The sequence below is a fragment of the Stenella coeruleoalba genome, assembly GCF_951394435.1.
Source record: "Stenella coeruleoalba genome assembly, chromosome: 13".
Taxonomy (NCBI): Eukaryota; Metazoa; Chordata; class Mammalia; order Artiodactyla; family Delphinidae; genus Stenella; species Stenella coeruleoalba.
The window spans coordinates 48,709,103-48,733,945 of NC_137159.1; the positions used below are offsets into that span (position 1 = coordinate 48,709,103).

Below are 24,843 nucleotides of genomic sequence, written 5' to 3' on the forward strand. Positions count from 1 at the left end.
AAAGTGTGAAGTGCAACTCTTGTCCCTAAGTCTGTGCCAATCACTAATTCACGTTTCATTCTCAGCTGCATATTCCTGATAAAAATGTCAGGAATATTTCTTTCCTTTATCGAAGCCTTTTATAATTCAGGCTTAACCAAACTCTCTCACATCATTTGCCTTTCTTCTTCTTCATGCCATCTTAGTTCTAGTCAAATTTCATTAATTGTTTGACTTCTCACCTCAAAATGGTCACTCATTTCATCCCCTCACCTGTTGTGCTGTTCCCCAAATTCCCTAAATTTCAAATGTGTCATCCTTCAAGATGTCATCCAAGTTTTACCTTCTTTAAGAAATGTATCTCAACACTTTGGAAATAATCTCTTCTTTTAAATTTTCCTGACCTCTTATATGCCTTGTGTGCTCTTTGCATTTTGAACATCTTATAAGATAGATATCTGTCTAATTCAATATTGTTTCCCTCAAAGTAATTAATATAGTGCCTCACACATAGTAGGTCTTTAATATGTTTCTTTAATCAATGAATGAATTCCTTGGGGCTTCCATGATTTATTTTGCAAGTACATTCTAAAATGCTGCTTAAGACTTAAGGCTTTGAAATGCGTCAATTAAAAAAATCTCTTCCCCCTGGAAACTTTCCTTAGTCCTTTATATATGTACATATGGATCTTGATTCATGGAAACATCTCTTTGGGATTGCATACATATACATGCATATATATGTATAAAGAGGGAATGTGGTTTTTAGAGAGCAGAAGAGACAGCATTAAGAAGGGGACAGACAGATGCAGGAACTCAGCGGCTGTCAGGAAGGTCTCTGCAGGCAACACCTGCAGCAGCATCCAAAAATGCTTTGAAGGCTTTGGAGTGGTTATTCTGCTGAATAACTGAATATCCACAGAGCCAAGGTCCGTGACCTTGAGCACAGCAGATCTTTTCTGCTGAATATGATCTTATTCCAAGTGAAGTCAAATTATTCTTCCCAGTCGCCAAGAAAACCTCAAAGCTTTCAAATCACTTTGCCCTAAGAGATGCCGCAAATCTGCCAGGGCAGCCCACAGGACACAGGGACCACAGAATGCACTTGATTTATTTGGAAGCATAAAACTTTCCATTTTGTACAGAATTCTGATGCATCTAGGTTGTATGCCAAGTATAAAAAGGACTTTGACCTGAAGTAGGAAAGGCCGAAGGGCTGCCTCTCTGCCTTCCTTGAATCTGAGCTAGAAGAATAAAGGATTTGTTTTAGTGGAAAAAATCGCAAGGCCTGCCAGGGCCACGGACATTCCATCTTGACCCATCTGCGCACTCTTCCATCTTCTCTTTTCAGCATTCAGAGAGTGTGCTTTTTAATTAGTCAAACAAGCAACAGCAAATGAGGGAAGTGGGGAAGAAACTCTTTGTCTTCAAATTGAAATACATGTAAAGAAAACACAAGCAGAAATTTATTAAAAGGCTTTTGTGGGCTTCCCTGGTGGCGCGGTGGTTGAGAGTCCGCCTGCCGATGCAGGGGACACGGGTTTGTGCCCCGGTCCGGGAAGATCCCACATGCCGCGGAGCGGCTGGGCCCGTGAGCCATGGCTGCTAAGCCTGCGCATCTGGAGCCTGTGCTCCGCAACGGGAGAGGCCACAACAGTGAGAGGCCCGTGAACCAAAAAAAAAAAAAAAAAAAAAAAAAAAAAAAAAAAAAAAAATCCCGAGACATTGTTTATTATGGCACAGCAGCAAGGGAAGTAAAATAGAGTTTTTTGTGCATTTGTTTATTAGAAGAAGGAAGAGGAGCTTAGGCACTTAAAATTTCAGCCTGTGGTGTGGTATACAGAGGTATCAACCTGTTAAAGAAAGACAGGCCTGTCAAGGAGAAATTGCTGATGGAGGGGTGTCAGCTCTTCTATTTCAGGACTAGCTCTTGTGTTGCGTCTTTCTTTATTTTAATCCCAGTTCTTTCTTCCATGACTTTCTCCTTAGAGTAGAACATCCTTGTTTTTAACGTCCACGATGGGATATTTAGCTTTCATAAGCTTTTCATCAGCTTCAGGTTTTATTCTGACCAGCAAATAAAGAGCACTGTTCAAGACAGAATGTTTGCCTTCTTTGAATGTTTGCATTGAATTTTTCCAGAAATACTTAAACCTTATATATTTTGTATAATGAGAGTTTTGGAGATTGGCTAAAATTTTTAATTAAAAAATACTGAAAACAATTGAATTCAGCTCATTGGGGGTTTCTTTGTGCTTGGGCAAATGTGATTGCCTGAATTGGCAGCAAGATACAACTCTAGCTTGCTTCTTAGATGATTTTCCTTCAGGAAGGAAATGTATAAAGGCATCTGAATGGGTTGAAGATTTATGCATGTGGTTTTACGTAAAGATTGGCCCTTATAAAGAAAACTGTGACTTAAAATCAGATGCTTTCAAAGGTCAGTCTAATAACGTACATCAAAGGGGAGAGAGGAAATGCACTTTGTTCCCATTTTATGAGATAAAATATGATGACTACTTATTAATTAATCAAACAATATGCAAATGTAAAGCAATACTATACGCAGGCAGGTCATGTCTGAAGTGTAAATTATAGCTTAAAGAGCTGCAACATTTTGTCACATTATTATAACTAAATTGGTACATTTATAGAGGCACAATTGTTACACGTTAAACGTGTAGGTCATATCTTTCTAAACCCTTGATTCTCTACCGTGGCACGTGGCACATTTGAACCACCTGGGAAACTTCTGAAAGTGTCAATGTCAATACCCGGGGCAGGGACTGAGGCATTAATATTTTCCAAGGCTCTTTAGGTGATTTCATTGTGATGCCAAGTTGAGAACTACTATGAATATTAAATATAATATCAGATCACCTCAGCCTGATATACCTAATTATCCAGTAATTAGCTTCTTGTCAACATAGTTATATATATTCAATTTGTTTATTTTTTATTATAAAGTGATACAGATTTTTTCCTACATTATTGGTAATATTATCAATTTAAAATAAAATGCATTGTCTGTTTTTAAGTAGGAATATTTGAATATTTAAGCCAAAGGCTTTCATTATAATACTATAAATCAAAATAAACTGCAAAATTAAAATTTTGATGTTGAGAAGCTTAACATAATTAGTGCACATATGGTAAGGTAGTCAAGATGATTACTTCACTTTGAGATAATAGCTGAGAAAAATAATAGTAATATTAACTAGTGATATGAAAGCTATAATTTTGCATATTTCATCTAGGAGTTATGAAAGCTAGGTATCTGGGAAAGAGATTAAATTAGGATTGAACATCTTGGTGAAAAAGCTAGCCTGTCCTATATTCTTCAAAATGAATATTTTCTTCCCTCTGAAACTGTGAAGGTGTCCATTCAAACCTATCTAAAATAGCATTAGAAATGCAGCAGACTGTAGTAGAAAGAGCATAGCATTCAGTCAGAGATCCAAATTCTAGTCTGAGGTATTCACAAGCTAAGTGTTTTTTGCCAAGTCTCTTAAATTTCCCGGGCCTTAGTTTTCTTATCTGTAAAACGAAAAGACTGAATTAAATCAGTGTTTTTCAGATTTGAGTGGTGAACCGTTATTTTTATGAAGTTAATTTAGAACAATTCCTATTTCTATAAAAAAATAGAAGAGTGCATTGCAAGTACAAAGTCTATATACAGTATGTGAATCCTGGGTAACTGGGAAGAAATTTTCAAAAGACCTTGAATTAGAAGATCTCTTAACGGTTTTATGAATTGTTCATGAGAAAGGCATGTAGTGTGGGGAATGGAGGGCGAGGCAACTTATTTCAAGTATGGGATATAAAATATATCACGTGTTCTTGCCATATAGTGTCAAGGCCAATGATCTTTAGAAAGAACAGACTTGTTTCAATAGGGTGTTTGGTTTACTCACAACAGGTAGAAAAGGAAAAAAAGCATTTATAGCTTGTGAATGTGGAAATATGTCTTATCCTTGAGATCAGAGAATTCTCAGTGTGAGAAGTGAACTGATGTATTGTGAATTACAGTCACTGTTCAAGAGGTGGTATTATTCAGTCTGGCCAGAATGTTCTCTCACCAATCAAATTACTTCCAAACTAGAAAGTGAGAATGTGCTCTGCTTTTTGATTGCTTTGTTTATATTTCATCTGTTTTATTGTATATTTTGTGCTGTTTGTTGGGAAGCGGGTTCTTTGCATGGAGAGTAAGGGAAGGGGGAAGGCCCAGTATTTTACAAGAAACATTGAATTTCAAGCTTAACTGGTTGCTGGAAATAACTGGGAAGTAAAAAATACTAAGAAAGTATCAGGAGCACTACTCCAGTCTTAAGAAAGTAGGACTTAAGGGAATGGGTGCTAGAAATATGCTTTTATTTCTTCTTTTTTTATTGAGGTGGAGTTGATGTACAATATTATATGTTTCAGGCGTACAACATAGTGATAAACAATTTTTAAAGGTTATATTGCATTTGTAGTTATTACAGAATATTGGCTATATTCCCTGTGTTGTACAATATTTTTTAAAGGTTTCTTTCCCAGGCGATTCTGATGACCGGCCCTGTTTGGGATCAACTGGTCTAGAGACTCAGCTTCTCATCTCAGCTTCACCTGTGCCTAGCTATAGACGCCAGAGAAAATCTCATAACCTTTAAAGGTCTCCTTTTTCCAGTTCTAAAATTTACATTTATGTGATTCACTGAGATTTCTGATAAAGTTTCACAGTTAAAAGAAAGTTAACCACAAATCAGACAATGTCCATTTTTTAAAAACAATTGGAGCTTGAGACATAAGTTTATATTTAGTTGTTCTAAAAAGGAAATTGTAATAATTTCTACATGCTGGGAAGGGTTCTCTTTTAATATTAGATCCCAATACCGACTTGTTGACAGTGTCAAGTGTTAATCAATGAGTAGGCTGTCCTCTTATGTGATTCCCCCGTATGCTCCTGTTTTATAATCCTGCCGGTTTCCCCTACTCCAATCATAAAAGTCTGAACTGGGACTAAATATTTCTGACCAACACAAACTGAGCTAATCAAATTTCATCCCCTCTGGGGAATTCAGGACTTGAATGAAATTACTTTGAGTCTGGGGTTCGCTGTTGTTGAGTTATACAAGTGAGAGCGATACAACCCTATAGGAGACCAAAACTATGAGGAACTTAGATCTTCCCCATGTTCCATCCTTTCCAAGACTTGATGGTTCAGTGATTCCTTCTATTCTGTAAACTACTTCCAAACTCTTTCTGATAAATTCTGTGTGTTTGCCTTAGGCTGGAGCTCTGCTGGTGTTGGGAAGGGAATAAAATCCTAAGGAATCTATTGTACAGAATAACTAACTTCTCTCCTATGTATCTAGAAAGGTGTTAGTTTTGTACCATCCTTGGGAGGCTTGAGAAAATAGTATTCAAAGCAGATGAGAAACCTGGTTTGAAAAATGCTGAGCTAGACAATGTTGATTTATGATGGTTTCAATACAGCCATGACAGATGGGATGTGGGGAGGTTATGGAGGAATCAGTATGTAATTAATAATAATTATAATAATTCCATAATCATTATATTACTGATCCTTATTTTTAAAAAATATGAAGGTGTGGCATGACAGCATGACTATAGCCATTGTACTGAAGTAAGCTCAGACTCAGCTACATTTACTTGCCCATGGTCATGTAGCACCAACCATTAAGTGGGGGAACTGAACTCAGGGTTCCTAATTCCAAACCAAGGGTTCTATCCATAGGAAAACACTAGTCATTATTGATTTATCCTTTCATACATTAATTAGAGAAATATACATGCTCCCAAATTAATTCATATAAACATATAGTAAGTAATACCAGCTTTCTCTTCAAATGTTTTATTATACTAAGAATTTCATTTATATGGAAAAGTACCTTAAATTTGGGAGAAAAAAAAATCATTACATTCTTTTAACACCCCAGCATATATTGGACCAAAAAGTCTGTTGAAGGTGTTCTTTTCCGGACTAAGGAAGAAAAGTGATCAGAATAGAAAGTTTATTTCTGACAGAGTGTGAACAGAACACCTTCCATGTTGCTTTGTTTTTCTTAAATTTGAAGTCCTTACAATATAAGAGGTAAAGTAGATCTAGAAGCTCAGGGAGACAGAGGTTGCTATGGAAAGTTCCTTGTAAAAGCAGCAGCCATCAGAAACCTTTGAAGACACTTTAGCATGTTGTGTGATTTTGACAGCAGGAAAGCAGTAGAGCTTGGCACAGAGTTGAGCCTCAGTAAATGTTTATTGAGTGAATCAATGAAACAGTGGCTCAATGAATCAAGAATGTTATAGGGCCATAAAATTTTAGAATTGAAAGAAACACTGGAGATCACTTAGTCCAGCTATGTCACTTTGCCAGGGAAGAAAATATGGCCCAGTGAGGCTAGCTGGAGTGGCCAAGGGCAGAGAGCTGAAAAGTGGCTGAGTGGAAACCAGCACTCAACTCTCCTGATCCTTAGTGCGATGCTTTTTTCCCTTAGAGAATGAAAAATAAAAACAACACAAAAACCTCGTGAAATCATTTTGCAAGTCATCAAGGTATAAACCTCTTCAAAAGGGTAAACCATCAATAAAGAGACATATTTTTCCTTCCTTTATGCTATTTGTAATACCTCCATCTCTTTCTTACTCCATGAACCTGAATTAACCAAAAATTTCCTAGAATTAGGGTGCTGGGCATAATGATATTCTGGTTATTAAATCATTAGGTAAAAAGCTGATTTTTAAAAACTGCTGGACAGTCCTTTAAAATATGGTAGTTAGTTTAATAATAACAATAATAATAACCAACAGTTGATTGCCCACCACATGCCAGGTATTTCTTTATGTTCACAGCAGCATGCTGAGGATACATTTTCTCGTAGAATTGTTAACTAAAGGCCCCTGACACAGAATTTAAGTAACCTCCACTATAAAGAAAATCTCTAGAAACGGGCCGGTTATCTTCCTCAGCACTTACTAGGAGACAGCAAAACTGATCTTTTGACCCCTCCTGATTCCTCCCTACCCACACCTTCCTTATCTACCTAAGCACTGGAGATGGGTGAGTGGGGCAGAAGAGTCAGTAGGCCATAGACCCCATGAAAATGTATTGTCCAAGGAGAAGTGTGCTTCCTTTACCCAAGGTTATCGGGAGAACAGACTACTGTAGAAGCGTGTGCAGTGCCTGCGTATGCCTGCAAAAGAGGAACGTCTGCATTCTTCATTCCTTACACATGACAGTGTCTGCATCAAATTTGCTGACCTGCCTCGTGCCTTTCTGAGGAGAGAAGGGGACCGGTACAGTGGACAGAGACCAAGGAGTATAACCTATACTCTCAACGTCTGGTATAGCCAGGAGGCCTAAGATTCTATGGGTCATGCAGACACTCCACTTTAGTCTGGGGCTTGAGCCATCTGGCCAGTATCACTCACAAGAAGGCCACTTGCTGGGCTGCTGGGCCAGGGGATCACAGTAGCCAGATGCAGTGTGCTGGAACCAGAGGATGAAGCAGGTTGAGCCAGATGAATCTCTCTATCTCCACCACCCCACCCCTTAAATTATGTTTGGAAAATGCAGTGGGGAGGCCCTACAGAGCACTTAGGAATCTACCATTTGGAAGGCATCAGAGGTCAGTGAGGGTGAACCAAAGAAGTAGGTACAACCAACAGAAAGAGACTATAAGCATGGCCACTGTCCTGTTCTCTTCCTGTCATTGACTCCATCCCGATAAAATGGAAGGGCCAGGTGTATATGACTCTATAGCCCTCATTCCTATGGTCTATAACTTTATAACTGTTAGTCTCATTGCTAGCACTTTCATGCATATCCAGAATCCAAACTCCACACAGAAACCAGACTTAACTTTTAAAAATGTAAATCAGAACTTGTCACTCTCCAGCTTCAGTACTCCAATGGCTTCCCGTTGTACATGGAATAAAAGACACAGACGTAGAGAATGGACTTGAGGACACAGGGAGGGGTAATGGAAAGCTGGAACGAAGTGAGAGAGTGGCATGGACTTATATGTACATGGAATAAAATAGAAAAGTTTGACCAAGATGATGCCTGAATGAATTATTAATCTCCCTCTCAATTCCAGTTTGAGGACTGCTAGGTGCTTTACATGTGTGACTTTTGGATTCAGTATTCTTTGCCTTAAGTTCAAAGACATGCCATGGGTTTCCAGCATCCCTTCTCTTCCCCTAGTGCAAAGCGTGGTACTCTAAAATCCAAGTGTTCTTAGTTTATACTGATCTTAGTATAAATGAGGATTGTTTATAAATACAGGATATCTATAAATCTGCTATAAATATCATTGTCTTCCTATAATTATATATATAATAGTATATTTGCTATATATACATACATATAATTTATTTATTAGGTAAACATTAATTGACCCCAAAGGAATCATAAGTTCATATAGAGATTCTTTGCAAAGCCTAAATTCACCAAGCTATGTTTTTACTTTGATTGTGTCACTGGTATCCTCCAGGTTAAAAGATGCTAGAGTCTACTTGTCACAGATTCAGCTGTGGGAGTTGAGCTGGAGGCAGGCCCAGAAACTGCGATATTGCACACCTGGTGAATGTTTGTTTATGACTTTCCCTGTGTGTCATATCATCTGTGCAGAACTGAATGGTCATCAGCCCAGTTAGGCATGGACTGGCCTGTTTGGTTCCCAGCACCTGCAGTTATTGAAACAAATGCAAATCAGCTGCACAGTAGGATTGGAAAATGGCCAGAGTGTTGGGCTATGTCCTATTTTTCTTTTTTAATATGTTCAAGTTTAAGCTGCATTTAGTTTTTGGTAATGAATTAGAGGCTCATTTCATGGCAATACATAGGAAATAAGGAAGAACATGAGGTTGGAATAAAGAGGGCAAGAGTTATACATATTTTGATTCTACTCCAATTTTTTACATGACCACAGTTTTATCTGTTGAGGCCTCACTCTCTTCATCTAATAAATTAGAGCATTGTGCCAAATAATATCTGAGTCTTCTTTACCTTTCATATTTAATGACCTCACGTATGTTGTCATTAAGAGTGTGCCTGTTTGGGGGGGTTATCTGATGGATTCTTGGCACCTTATTTCTGGACTGGTTGCCTTGAGGTGTATCTAAAGTGAAATAAAAGCTTGAAGAATGAATATTTTATGAAGCTTGATTTCTTGCTGCAAACAATAGAAGTTAGCCTCAGAATTTCCGTAGGTTGAATCGCATTTGGGAATTTTGGAATGATTTACAGCATTGCATCAGGTAGAAAATCCAAGGAAAGAGTGAACTACTCTCCCTTTAAAATAATGCTGTTTTTCCTTATAGTGATCAATTGATTGTTTTAATTTCTAAATTACAGAGGGTTTTGGCCAATAAAACTATGCTGTTTTCTGTTACACTGAGGGACTGAGAATTTAACCTGATGTGATTTTCAATAGGCAGACTTTCTTTTCCTGTTTTTCTAAACTTGCTTTACCTTTATAGTCAGAGAAAGCCAGGCATGTTATTTAATTTAATAATGTAAACTTCTAGTGTGTACTTTTGTTTAGTCAAGGACATTTTCGGCACAATATTCTTGTGTATTTGACTTCTAGAGCAGTAAAACAAATGAAACAAGTCTCTTACTCAAACGTTGGTTTTTGTTCACTTGTTTTTTTTCACATGTTGATTTCAGTTTCTGGTTTGTGTTGAACACAATCTTAGAATGTATTTTAAGATGTAGTAAAACCTTATAAGCCTGTGTGATTTGGGATTGTGTCTGTGAAATGCAAGATAATCAAGAACAATAATGTAGGTCAGGTTCTTAGCTTAGGAAAATGGCCTGACATTCTTCATGTAAGTGAGAATAGTGGGACTCCTCTCTGCCTATAGACATCATTGTCCTTAGGAACTAGGGCCATTCCCTTGCAGATCCTTCACTTAGTAAAGAAGTTCAGTGAAGCTGAAAATTGTGGAAACGTAGGGTGAAATTAATGAGACTACCCCAAGCATAGGCAATGGGAAGGGGCATTATCCTGAGAATCAATTTCTGTGTGAACTTGGGGAGCCATTTAACCTTTCTCTGTGTAATATTCCTCTCTCTAAAGTAGAAGTCAGTAATTCTTGCTGTTGAAAAGTTTCTGTTTTTTCATTCTTCCATCCAAAGATTGAAAACCTTCTGCCATATGCAATTATGTTTTTCAGTTATGTTTTTCAGTTATGTTTAAGTTCTTTTTTTGATGAGTAATTTGTTTTCTGTCAAATTGAATGTTCCACCTATGGATACCTCTCTTAGAAAGTCTTCATTATATTGAGAATATGTTTTCCCATACCTTTCATGCTTTGATTCTACTTACACCCCTGTTTCCATACAAAATGGAATTACTCTTCTAGGGGACATCCTTCCTGATGTTTCAAGATACTGTCATGTATCCCCTAAATTTTTTCTTTAGAGGGTTTTTAACACTACCTTATATAATCTAGAAGCCTTTTATCATCTTAGCATATATCCAGACGTACTCCAGCTTGTCTAAATAGGAGTGTGATAACAGGCATGAGCTGCCTAGCACTAAAGCACAAGACCGTCCCATCCCTCCTCTAAGAACTTTCATGAATGTAACCCGTGCATACCTGGGCTGTTTTGAATGTCTCTATCGCACTGTTGATTCATGTTCTAAATCCTCTAAAGGTTTGGCTTTGTTTGTTTTATCTGATGTGTCCAGGGAAATCTTGTTTCCTATATACTCTTACTTGTTCAGTTGAGTAGTTTTAGACCCGAGAATAGAACTCAGGTTTATTCCCATTAAATTTAACTTTGTCAGAATCAGCTTATCTAGTCAGCATAACAAGAATTTGTACAATTTGGATTTTTTCATTGAAATTTCCTTCAGGAAATTAGATGAGCAAGAACTGTGTATTTTCATCTAAATTATTAGAGGGCTGAAAATTGAATAGGACTAATTCCAATGGCACTCTGTTAGATCTCTTCCTCCAATTGTATTGCATAGGAAAGCAAATTAATATAGAATATTAGAAAAATGCTCCAAGCTTTTGAGCAGTTTATTTTTTAATTGTTTCTCTAATTCTATCATAGCATTTCTATGATTAATAACAGAGACTCCCTTTATCTTGACAATGATCCATTAATCAGCACATTTGGATATGGTCCTTCAAACAATTATAATTATATCCATTGCAGCTTGTAAACTTTTTCTAAATCCTATGAGGTCGCTCTGGAGAGCAAATGGTATTAAGGGATATTAATATGCATTGAAAAGTTTTTAAATGCTACATAACTGGTATTATTATTGTTGCTATTATTTTCATTTTTACTAATAAAAGTAACATTAATGGGAGTAATGTCTTGCTCATATCACCCTATGAATCAGGAAGAAAAGACTTTATCAGGTGAACTTGTTTTGTTCTCAATCATATAGATTATTTAAACTAGTATTTAAATTATTTTTTGAAATATAATATAAATACTAAGAAGTGTACGTATCATAAGTGTACAGCTATATGATTTTTTGCACTCTGATCACACCCATAACCAACACCAGATCCAGAACAGAACATTGCTAGCACCCAAAAAGTCCTCCTAACTAGTCCCTGCTTCATATCTACCAAAGGTAGCCATTACCTTGACTTACAACAGTAGAGATTAGTTTTTGCTTGTTTAAAACATTTTATATAACTGGAATCATAAGTATGTTCTCTTTTATGTGTGGAATTCTTTTTACTCAGTGTTATTATTCTGAGATTTATCCATATTTTTGCACATAGTTGTAGATTATATATTCTCATTGTTGTCTAATATTTCACGGTGTAACTGTACCCCGATTTATTTATCCATTCTACTATTGATTGGCATTTCAGTGCTGTTCAGTTTGAGATTATTATGCAGAGTGCTGCTGTAAACATTCTAGTATGTTATTCTGATGATCTTTTTGTCCATTTTGTTGGATGTAGCCTTACAAGTGGGGATTACTGGGTCATAAGGTAGGCAGGTGTTTAGCTTTAAAAGATATTGCTAATTTCAAAAAGCAGTTCTCACCAGCAATACATGAGAGTTCTAGTTGCTCCACATCCTCACTAAACACACTTTGTGCATTTTGTCCTTTTCATTTTATTCATTGTAGTGGAATGTATTGATATTTTATTGTGGTTTAGTTTGCATTTCTCTGAATACTAATAAGAACATCTTTCCATATGGATATCTTTTTATCATGGATAAAAGTGTCTGTTCCTGTTGGTTTGGCTAGTTTTTTTTTGTTTTGTTTTTTTTCCTGATTGATTTGTATAAGTTCTTTATGTATCCTGGATATAAGAATTTGTTGATATACATGTTGCTGTGAATCTAATTTCTTTTTGATGTTTATTGTTTTAGAACATTCTAGAAATGCACAAGATATTTGGGACTTACATTTTAAAATGGACATAGACCCATTCTTTAGGTGTTCAACAGGAAAGCATAAATAACTCTTCACTATGCTGCTTGGTATTTGCATATGACATAGCAGAAAACAATGACAAAGACTGTATGGTAACAAATAATTGGAGGAATTGTAGTCCTCTTGAAGAAAGTAGAATGACTTATGTATTCTCACATAGTACACATATTCTTTCTTGAAAAAGAACATAGCAAAAAGATTTTCCCTGCTTAGATTCATGTCTCATTTATGGCCTTTTGAGGTAATGATATATTATACAGCGTGATTTTTTCCAAAACTATGTGGTTGCATTTAATGCACATTTAAATCATCTAAATTTGATGTTAAACAATATAAAAGGAGTGATACATTTCCATTTTTAAGTAATAGGAATATGATGGTGTGAAATGTCATCAATTCTCATATAACTTCACAGCTTTCCATCTAGTGAACTGCAAACTCTATTTACTATTTTCTTCCTTTGGCTCTGCCACATTATCTGGCAAATAAATCCTTTGTCAAGATTTATTTTGAATAAATCATATTTGGAATGATGTGAAATCACTTAGATAAAATGCTACAGCCTTTTAACTTATCAAACCTCTTTAAGCCCCCAAACTCTGTTATTTAGTATTTAAGGGTAGTCAGAGGCTGAATTCTAATCCTGCTTCTGTGGTTGGTGCACTTTCTGAATTTGACAGTCATTTAAACTCCATGGGCATCATTTTCTTAACAATGTAAAGAATGGGCTAGAAGAGGGTCTCTAAAACTCCCTTTGGCTCAGAGACCTGTTCTGAGTATTCCTTGGGGATGAAAAGTTGGCAAATATCCTCTTCAGATAAGTGAATCTCAGTATATCTGATGTATGTATACAGATATGAACCAGAATTCACTTGACTCCCTATCATCAAATGATCAGAACAGTGAGAAGAGAGAAATGAATTGAAGGGAATTGGGAATTGTATTTTTATTGACTACGGTAACAATTTTCTAAAGACTGACACCTTTATAATATGTGACGTTCCCACGGGCTAGCATAAGGCCAAATAGTGCTTATTGCGGTCGGTCGATCTTCAGCTCATCGGCACTCTCATTAGCATTGGATAAGAATTACTATTTTTCCATAGCTTTTACAAAGCCTGGAGTTTTTCTATCTTTTCATATCACTTTTTGTCAATTTCATGGCTATGAAATAGTTTCTGAATATAATTTGATTTTTGCCTTTCCCTGAAGACTCATAGAATTGAGCATCTTTTTATTTGTTCATACAGCATATACCTGTTTTTCTGTGAAATTACTATACATTTATTTTGCCCATTTTCCCATTGTTCATCTTGTTTTTCAAACCGAGTTATCAGAATGCTTTGCGAATCCTGTATTGTAGTCCTTTGTAGATTAATATGGTATGAAAATATTTTCTACCAACCTAATTTAGATTCTTACTCTGTTTATGGTATTATTGATGAACCAGGTGTTCTTAATTTTAATGCAGTTGAATTTATCAATATTTTATTAGTGATTTTTGTGGCTATTTAATAAATCCTTCCATACTTCAGTATTGTAATTTCTTGTCTTACAAAAGTTTTACAGACTTACCTTACTAATTTATATCCTTAGTCCATGGAGAATTCATTTTTTGTAAACAAAATGATGTAAAGATCCAATTTCACTTTATTCATGTAGATAACCAGTTGTCCCAGCACCATTTATTGACTAATCTATACTTTGCTCACTTATTTGCAATGCCTGACTTGATATAAATCATTTTCATATATGCTTAAGAATATTTTTAGTTTGATTATTATCTTTATTCTCCCCCTTTTGTCTGTCCTAATGCATTATCTTTATTATCATAATTTTCTAATAATTGTTCATCTTTACAGGAAAGTTCCTTAATCTTCTTTCTCTGGTGTATCTTGGCTATTTTGGGCTCTTTGTTTTTCTCATAGAACTTGTAGAATCAGCTTTTCGTATTCATTTAAAAAAAATCATTGAGATTTTCACTGGAATTTCATTGAATCTATAGATCTGTTTATATGTTTAAAATATTGATTTTTCCCTAGTACGTATAACCCTATGATCTTTCTGAAATATCTTCAACCCAACAGTTTTTTTTTAAGATAATTTTGGTCTTTCAGTGTATACAATTATATTTGCTAATATGATGTGTTTTTTTTCACTTATACTCTTGATAATGCTTATGTGTTTCTCTTGTCGTCCTACATTATCTAGGACTTTAAGCACAGTATGTTGATAGTGGGCATCTGTGTTCTGTTTCTGATCTTAAAGAGAGTGTTCTAGATTTCACAGTGAAGTATGACATATGCTATTTGTTTTAGATCATTTATCACATTTATTACATTAGGCAGGCAAGGAGGAAGACATCTACCATTTCTAGTGCCCACCAACTTTGCCAGATGCCTGTACAGCATTATCTCATTATATCCTGAAAGACTGGTATCACTAACCATTTTTAGAAACTGAGATTTTAAAAGATGCATGATTGCCCCCAGTACAGTTAACAAGTGGCCAGCTAGGATCTAAATTCATAGTTTAGCCTGCTTCTTTTTTTTTTCCTAGTATATCAGAAATATTTTCTTGTGCTGGCTCCCAATATCAAGGCACTTGCCGTATTGAACTGACCAGGGAAACAAACACCTAAACTGTAGACATTCAGAGACAAGGATTAGGTCAGTCTTGGTCACTCTATTATCCCTAAAGACTAGCACTGGGCTTAACAGTTGGGGGGATTTCAGCCAATATTTTGAGTGTTTGAATGGAAGGGACCCTCTAGTATGGATTGGGCTGTGCTTGGTGACTCTGCCTCAGAATGTGGTGGGTTGAGCCTGACCACTAGTCTTCACTAATAGTTTACTAGTAGACAGTGACTCTCCCTCAAGGATTCACTCTCTTGTGAAAGTTCTTAGGTGCTCACGATCTTACTCAGTGCCATGCCTTGTTTACCTGTAGCTGCTTATGGTACTTTCTGTATCCAGAGAGTCAGGTCATTGGGCCTTGATGAGCTGAGACCTTGATTTGAGCTCTGATGCAAAGGCATGAGTTATTAGATTATTGAATGACAATATTCCTGAGGTAAAATCCTATTGCCAGGTTAAGAGTGAGACCCCTGTTAGTATGTGAACCCTCCAGTGAGCGTAGTAGAGATGCTGTATTACCAGGGCAGCAGGTTAAGGTTCTCTAGTATCACTTATAATTCTATGTTTATAGTTTATCGGAAGCTCAGTCCGAACCATACTGTCCCATTGTTCTTGGTACAACGCCATCATTGCCTAGAAAGTTGAGGGAGCTTTTGGCTTCTACTCTTTTTTTGGTTAAACTCGTTTAATTAGTGGGAAAAGACTGCTCTTTCCAAATAGCCACCTTTCTGTTTGATCTAACGTTTTGTGGGATCTACGTTGTTACTCCTAAACGTAGTAAAGACTGAGATATATAGACAATGTTGAGACTTCATTTACATGCTGTTCCCCTGAGGATGTCCTGGATTTCCAGTCTCATAAAAGCCAGCCCTGCCATCTGTCTGGTGAGATCAGGGAATGAACCAACGATCCAACTAATGCCATTAAGCCTTCTATCACTGCCGCCTCCACCCAGGGAGAAAAAATGCACTTGCTCTATAGGAAATCTATTTACTTCCAGACCAAATTCTATTATTTTTTCTTTGCTTTCCCCTCATCAGATAATCTGTCATGGTTTCTCAGTGGTGGAAATATTTGGCTCTTCACTGAGAAGATCTTTGAATATAAATGCCTCACTGAAAATTAAAATAACGCCTCAGTTGGATGGAGAGAATGTTGTAAACACATTGGAATCCATTGTTGCCAGCAGAGTAGAACCATCCAATATGTATTTATGGTACCTGACTCGTGCCCTCAAGATATCACAGAGCTACTTTCTCTGATCAGAGCTCTTGCAGTGATACTTAAAAATGCATTGAATTTTCACGAATGTCAGCTTTAGCTATTGCAGTCGATGGCCCAAGAGCTGAGGTTTATTAAAAATATACTGCCAGGGCTTCCCTGGTGGCGCAGTGGTTGAGAGCCCGCCTGCCGATGCAGGGGCCACGGGTTCGTGCCCCGGTCCGGGAAGATCCCACATGCCGCGGAGCGGCTGGGCCCGTGAGCCATGGCCGCTGAGCCTGCGCGTCCGGAGCCAGTGCTCCGCAACGGGAGAGGCCACAACAGTGAGAGGCCCGCGTACAGCAAAAAAAAAAAAAAAAAAAAAATATACTGCCACCTACAGTACTATTTAACTCTCTTTGACAGGGCTCTTGTCGTGAATGTTAACTAGACAAAGAGTTCATTTGGGGGCTGATTAGTTATTGTTTCTGTGAAGATTTGCTAATTTACATAGTATGTTTCTTTACTTACGCATGTATGTATCTGTTTTCCTCTAGGAAAAGAAGAATACATTGCCACTTTCAAGGGATCTGAATACTTCTGCTACGACTTGTCTCAAAACCCCATTCAAAGCAGCAGCGATGAAATAACTCTGTCCTTTAAAACCCTTCAGAGGAATGGACTGATGCTTCACACTGGGAAATCAGCTGATTATGTCAATCTCGCCCTGAAAAATGGAGCTGTCTCTCTGGTCATTAATTTGGGATCAGGGGCCTTTGAAGCACTAGTGGAGCCCGTGAATGGAAAGTTTAATGATAATGCCTGGCATGATGTGAAAGTCACCAGGAATCTGCGTCAGGTAACAGCGCAGTGGATAAGAGAGTAACTGGCTTTGTTTCTCGCTACAGCTGTGTGTGTGGTACTTGAAAACCCTAACAACATGATACAGGGCTCCTCAGAGTGGCTTACAAATTAGCTCTTTCTTCTTCTGAGATGAATCTTCCTGCCATACTTGAGCAGGGGCATATCTAGAAAGTTCCAGGGGCCTAAAGGCTATTTTGACACAGCGACATATGACAGTTTCCCAGAGGGCTGCAAGGTTATCCCTGCGACCTGCCCTTCCTGTGATGTGTGTGATTCTGTTGTGTTTTTAGTTTTTTGTTTATTTGATTTTAAATTATAGTTTTCATGGTGATCATTTGGAAGCATGCACATTGGGGTCATTAAATCACAGTTCCTTTTTTGTCGTTAAAAAAAAAAAATCCAACAACAGTGTGTTTGTGATTTGGGAATGTATCAGTCCCTACTCCCTCCCCACCCCAAACTCTGAAATGAGGACAAGAAGAGTCCCTGAGGGGGAAAAATGACTTTGGGGATTTCCACATCTCCTGAAGAGTCTGTTTATGAAGGTATTTTTACTTTTAGCACAGACACTTATGTTAAATCCCAAATGTCTCTGGAGAGGCCAGTTCGTCTTCTAGATGCCCATTTCTATTTGATTGTATTTAAAAAAAATTCTTCCAAGTGTCTACATTTTAGGAAAATATCAATTTTTCAGTAAATCTATGGGTCCCCATATACTGTATGCTTTTAACTGAGACATATTATTACAGTATATATATATATATATATATATATATATATATATATATATATATATATATATATACAGATGAAAGTGAATAGATTGTCCTTTTATGCTGAACATGATAAGTTTTGATTATTATTTGAAATTTTATCATATTACAACGTACCATTCTGTTAAGTGTTGACAGTGACTAATTTTTCTGCAGTACCTGCTGATCTCAAACTAATATCCTTAACATACTTGTTGTTTCTCTGAACAGTTGCAGAATGACCGGATTGTCTCTGGTTTTCCTTTACTAAAACAGCCCTCTCTTTCTGAGCTGTTAACTGTCTAACCTTTTCTTTCCCACTTCTGAAACGCTTAACTCTCCAAGCTAGAGAAGCAAACAGGAATTTTAGGAGTGCAGATTTAGTCTAGCTGAGGCAGAAAAGTAAAAATGAAGGATTTCTTGAGACCCTCCAAGACCTTTCAGAGGCCTTAGTGTCATGGGAGGGGCCCTGCATGCTTCACACCTGCCTTGGGGGATAGTTGCCCACCATCGGGGTAGCTGTAGACCACGGATTTCCTATAAGTGTGTCTCTTTGGTTTTCCCTTTTTATTTTTCTCTCAGATTCGCACCAAGAGGCCGAAGGCTCATTTGAGAGAAGCACAGAAGGAAGGGTGGGGCTTGAGGAGCCTACTTTCTAGATTTGCCTTTGCTCAGGTTACAAACCAAACTATGAATTGGTAGCTCAAAGGAAACTGCAGTTATACAGCCGGGGTGCATGTGTGGCAGGACAGATTAAAAACAAATCCATTCTACTCATTCTTTGTGTCAGGATCTTTGCTTTGTTTCATTGCAGTAAACTGTGACCCTAAAGTCCATCAATATGACCGAAGGAAGTTTTGGAGTTGAGCAGAAGTCCCTGTATGCTGTAAAATTGAGTAGTAGGGCAATGCCAACCGATTCCTATGAATTTGCTGGGACTGGGGTGGGCCAGGGTTGGGGAGGGATCACTTATGGGCGAAAGGCGTCAGTGGTCAGCTGATGAGCTTTAGGCCTTTGAATCCCTTTTAGACTTTTTCAATGTCTGTCAGATGTACTCAGGGAGACAAAGGAACATTGCCATATGTCTGTTTCTGTCTCATAGCAAGTTACGAACAATACTGGCAGGAAAAATATTACCTCTGTGGGAGGCCTATTTGTTAGTCTGCTTTTTTCTTGTAAAATTTTTTTGCCCTTTTTCTATGTTACTAACATGCTTAATAACTAACATGTCATTCATGGAATGTTTCATTCTACTAACCGTTACCTGAATCAAAAAATGTACTAACATGGTAGAGACCATCATATTTTTTAAGTAACGATCGTTATTCTGTTCACAGTTTTTAATTTCCTTTCTCCCCCCTTCTCCACAAAGCACTCAGGCATTGGACACGCTATGGTAAACAAACTACATTGTTCGGTAGATATCATTCTAATTGTTTCTTATTTTGGGTTTGCCGTGTGTTTTCTTTCTTTCTTTTAACTGTAGACATCATTAACAAAAGAGGAACTGCGGTTGGTACTCTTCTGCTTACTTTGACCTCCTTCTTTTCATCTGTTGTTGACCTTCTTATTTTTTACCTGTTCCTGTCAACTTCTGTTTTCCAACTCACCTGTAGGGGCATCGTTAACGTTTCGAACGTTTTGCATCCAGCTGTGGTTAACACGGGATAAGACAAAATGGTGGCTGGCCCGAGTGACCGCAAGCTCAGCCAGTCTCGAACCATTCATGACGCATGGCATGCACCCTTGATTTGGGAATGCTGGAGATGCCACACCCACTCATCTTTCCGTCATCACAGAGCAGTTGTGTTTTCCTTTGGTTCTCCCCGTTTTCTTTCCTTTCCTTTCTGAACGGTACTGTCCCTCCTGCATGTGCACATCAGCGTGTGCTGCTTCCACTGGTTGTTTTGTTTCCCCTCGCCTTTGGCATGGACGTAGGCACTTGCATGCTGGACAGCTGCTGCTCAATAGTGCAAACAGTGACGTTGCTGGAAAGAGCTTGCGCCTTTTCTGTTAACAAGGTGCACGTTGTGATTAGTTAATAACAGACGACTAAACTTTGCTAATATGTACTACCAGCAAAACTAACCTAGGAAGCATTTTACTAACACCATTTTTGTGTCTGCTAAATAACTTTTGAGTTGCCGTAGGGATGATGCTGACACTTGTTCAATAATCAGTTAACTCTCTAACTAGTTTAGATCTCTTAGGGCTAGTTGCATAGAATCGGAGAATAAACCTCTAACAGACATGAAAATGGGTTCCGCCATAGGTCTAAAAATAAAAACCAAACAAACAGAAAAAAAAAACAAAAACCAAAACGCAAAATGAAAAACTAAAACAAAACAAAACACAAAACAGGCATATCCCAGGATTACAGTATCTAGGTCTGAGTATAGCGTGTCCTTTCCCTGTGCTTTGTTATCTAGGTGACAATATCAGTGGATGGGATTCTTACCACAACGGGCTACACGCAAGAAGATTATACCATGCTGGGGTCTGATGACTTTTTCTATGTTGGAGGCAGTCCCAGCACAGCAGACCTTCCCGGGTCACCAGTCAGTAACAACTTTATGGGCTGTCTCAAAGAGGTAAATATCACCGTCACCGGAATCATTCCTAATTCATGACCTCATCATTTCAGATCCAGACTGAAAGCGCCTTTGCTGAAGACCCAGAGTTTGTGGTGTCAGGGGGCACAACCTTAAATTCAATATTCCACTGTTGTTTATATAGGATTGGGGGGATGGGGGCAACTCATAGAACATTATCAAGGAATTAAGTTCCTCTTCTTTACAGTCTGTAAGTAATTCACAATTATGATTTGCAGGGGGCAGTTGTATATTAGCTATAAAAGAAAATCAAACACAAAGAAATACTGGGTCTAGAGTTAAGCCAAACACCTTGCTCATTTCTACTTAAATGCCTTAGGTGTTATATATGCAGCAGTGACTTATTCGACCATTACAGGAAAGAAGAAGAAAAAAAATAGGCTATGAGAGACCAAATGCAACAAAAACAAGATGAATCTATGTGATGAAATAATTTTGTTCCTAGGTTTTAAATATGTTCTGAAGGAAGTAAAGATGTTTCATTTGTGATCCAATGAACTCACTTGATACTTACCTGAGTGAAGCTATCAGGCTAAAAGATACCAAGAATTTCATCCCTCATTCCCTGCTGTCATTGTTGGTTGTAACTTTTGATGGGATCGGGACTTGTTGGGGTATGGGAAGAAAAAGATCAGGAAGATCTTTGGATTTCAACTTGTATGAATATTTTTCCATAACAGCTGCCTGTTTTCATTCAGGCACAACCCAGTTTCTCTTGGCTGCTAGAACCAGAAGTTCCTCTTGCATTATATGACTGTAGTTTAATGGTACAGACCTCTAAAATTTAATAACTTTGAATTTATTAATGATTAGCCATAGGTGGTGTTGGTAAGCAGTGATGTACTTTGGTTTATTTATTTATTGGAGCATAGCTGCTTTACAGTGTTGTGTCAGTTTCTGCCGTACAGCAAAATGAATCAGTTATACATATATCCCTTCTTTTTTGGATTTGGTTTATTTTAAAGAAAATATTGTAATCATATAAACTCAATTCAAGTAAGCATCAGTGAAAAACAATCCATGCTTGAATTATCCTTACCTGTTTTTCATTTATGTAAATATACTGGATGTTGCATTGCCCAGTATGTGAATGTATATGGAAGAGTCCTAAAAAGGATTCGAAAACGCTGTAGTTTTAACAAATACAAGGAGATGCAGTTCTGAAAGGCTGAATCTAACTATGCTTTGTGGTGGAAGGGATTGATTGCCTCCCAGAGAATAACTTTTACTTTTTACAGATACATAACATGACCCAGGACTGTGCTAAGCTCTGTGAGCATTATAAAATCCTAATAATTATGATCATTGTTATAACAGTAGGCATTTTCTGAGCTCTTATTTTGTGCCTAATGCAATACTAAGAGCTTTGCAGGAATCTCCACAATATATGAAGTAATTATCTGCACTTTTCAGACAAGGAAACTGAGGTTTGGAGAGGTAAGTTTCTTGAGCAAGGTCTCATGGCTAAGAAGTCTGCAAGCCTAGAGCATGATCATGGCAGTCTGAATTCAGAGACTTGTGTGCTCTTAGCCACCATAATAAACAGTGTCCTAACAGAATGTTTGTTAGGAGATTGTGTAAACCCTCAGTTCTGTTACAAACAGAAACAACTTTTAGAAATGTAAACTAGACATTTCTGTGTGGTACAGTTATGCGCATTTGAGTACAAAAGAGAGTGAATGAGTGGAGATCTAGTAGACAAGGAAAATACACAGAAGAGTCAGGATGTGAGAGCGTATTGAAGGATAATTATGAGCCGGGGGTGGAGGACATGTTTCAGGTTGGGGAGAAGCATGGTGAAAACATAGTTAGATTTCACAATATGATGGCCTGAAACCGTTTCTGGTGATAGGAATTGGGGTGGGGGCAGAATCACACCCCCAGTCATCCACACCATTTCCTCATTTTCACTGTGAACAGATCAACCTATGGTCAGTCCCTAGGCCCTGCTTTATCTACAGAAAGTTAATCTTGCTGTGGACTGGAAAAAGGAAAGGGAATCCCAGGATCTCGAGCAGAAACTGGAATCTAGCTAAAGAGCCCTTTTGGGTATCCTGTAAAAACATGAGAGTTTCTGCAGTGATCACCCAAGTTCAGCTGCGCCTCACTGTCTTCTGAGTTCAGGTTGGGTGAGGCAACTTTCCGTGTGTGTGAATCTTCAGTGGATTGCCTTAATCCAAATTTACAGTTTCAGATTGAACTGTACTTCAGATTAATATCTTTAATATTTAAGTGTTAATGAGAAGTTGAGACGCTTTAGAACTCATCTCTTTTTTAAAATTAGACTATAGTTAACTTACAATTTTATATTAGTTTTAAGTACAGCATAGTGATTCAGTATTTTTGCAGATTATACTCCATTATTGGTTACTACAAATAATGGCTATAATTCCCTGTGCTATATCCTTGTTGCTTATGTATTTTATTCTTATCTTTTTAATTGGTCTTTCAACCATAAAAACCAAGTCAGGTGATTTTCCATTTATTTGGCAACTACTGAGTCCAAACAATGAGGATTCACTCAAGTTATTGTCTCTGTAGGTTTTGGATAGATATCACTCATCTTACCAATAGGGCACTTCCTATATCTCTCTCTTCCACAGCCTGGGGTATGTGTCTGGAGCAAGTCTTGCCAGTGTTTTACTGATGTACAATCTCTTACACTTTATTTCCTCCCGACACACTAGAGTGGGAGGATACGGGCACAATCAGCCTATAAATCAAAACACACTTTACTTGGAGAGGTTTTGGAAGGTTCATAGTTTCCATTCCAAGTCTGAGTTACTATCTATTTAAAATGCCCTGCTCTTCCTACTACTGAAATGAAATTGTGACAAAGTAGCATAGATTTTGAATCAAATCACCTTATTTCAGATAGGTGAGCTCTGTAGAGTTGCTGAAAAAGGGAGAAACATACCCATGTTCATTCTCACCACATCCCTCTTAAGCCCATGTGAACCTTCCTTAACTCTTATCTCAGGCTTTCTGCCCTCAGGCATGTTATATAAAATCTTAATTATGATTTCATCTATGGCTCATAACATTTTTATATTCAGTCTAGTATGTGATCCCCCTTAGGATGACCAGTCCTGGGGGAGATACTCATAACACTATGTCTGAAGTCATAGAAGAAATTTTGGAGTGTTAAAATAGGAAGAATACTGGAAGTCATTCTTCATGTCCAACCTCCTTATTTTGGAAATGGGAAAACAGACCTAGAGGTTATCTGTCCCACCGAAGAGCAACGAAGGGGTAACAGGATAAAAACAGAATATTGTCAGATAAAATATAATACTTGAATGACATTACAAACAGTGGCACTCAAGATACAAAACTAGAGATGGCCTACCACTCTCACTAATTCACATCTTCATTTTTTAAAGATTAAAGTAAAAAAAAAAAAAATACTCCACATGATGAAACAACCCATAATCTAGTGTTTATTAGAAGCAATTAGCAGTTAAGGCTCTCCCTACATGGCATTTGATAATGCTTATTTGAAATAAGACTTGGCTTGCGTGGAGAGCAGCCAACCCTCATTAAGAAATTTTTTTTTTAGTGATTAACAAATTTCAAAATCAAGTAAAATTATTTCAACAGAATTTGGCAAAACTTAACCTGAACTTCATATATTACTTTGTTCAAACCGAGAGGGAGCTTTGAATGGCCAAGAAATTATAATAAGGGCATCAAAGTAGTTTTTTAAAAAGTATTTATATTTTCATCATAAATAAATAAAAAAGACTTTGGAGAAATGTTTGAGGTTACTGAAAATGACTTTCAAGGGTATAAATTTGAGAAAAGTTACAGGAGAAATTGTAAATAATAAATTACCATTATATACAGCCCACATGTATGAAATTCCTAGAGGATAATGGATCTTTGAAAATATGCTTTTTTTTTTTTTTTTTTTTTGCGGTACGCGGGCCTCTCACCGTTGCGGCCAGCATGTGGGATCCTCCCGGACCAGGGCACGAACCCGCGTCCCCTGCATCGGCAGGCGGACTCCCAACCACTGCGCCACCAGGGAAGCCCTGAAAATATGCTTTTTACATTTGATTTTTACAAAGGCAGTACTAATCATGCTTGGAGAGAAGCATTTGTTTATATTCTTTGCATTTTGTATACCACTGAAGAAAAGCTGAAATATATGTTGCTTAAGAAGATCACTTAAAATCAAATTTAATTTTTCCAGCAAGCAGTTTTTTGAGTGATTGCTACAACAGGAGAGGGAATTAGAAGATGCCGTAGAAAGTTAAATCATGGCGTCTAAGGGAGATGTTTGGAGTCTATTTGAGGACACCTACTGCCCTGCCCATTCACCTTAAACAACTTGGAAAGCATTTTTTTTTTTTCACTCTAAAAGTATTAC

At 37.4% G+C, this 24,843-nt stretch overlaps 1 protein-coding gene across 6 annotated transcripts in view; it reads left to right on the plus strand.

The window, feature by feature from the left end:
- The window catches only part of NRXN1 (neurexin 1), a 961,338-nt gene that overhangs the window by 257,887 nt on the left and 678,608 nt on the right, over positions 1-24,843 (plus strand). For all 6 annotated transcript variants that reach the window (XM_079940440.1, XM_079940438.1, XM_079940441.1 and 3 more), the window contains 2 exons: positions 16,801-17,102; positions 20,289-20,450. In XM_079940440.1, coding sequence (XP_079796566.1) covers positions 16,929-17,102; positions 20,289-20,450 — 336 coding nt within the window. In that variant the 5' untranslated portion in view covers positions 16,801-16,928. The remainder of the gene's footprint in view (positions 1-16,800; positions 17,103-20,288; positions 20,451-24,843) is intronic.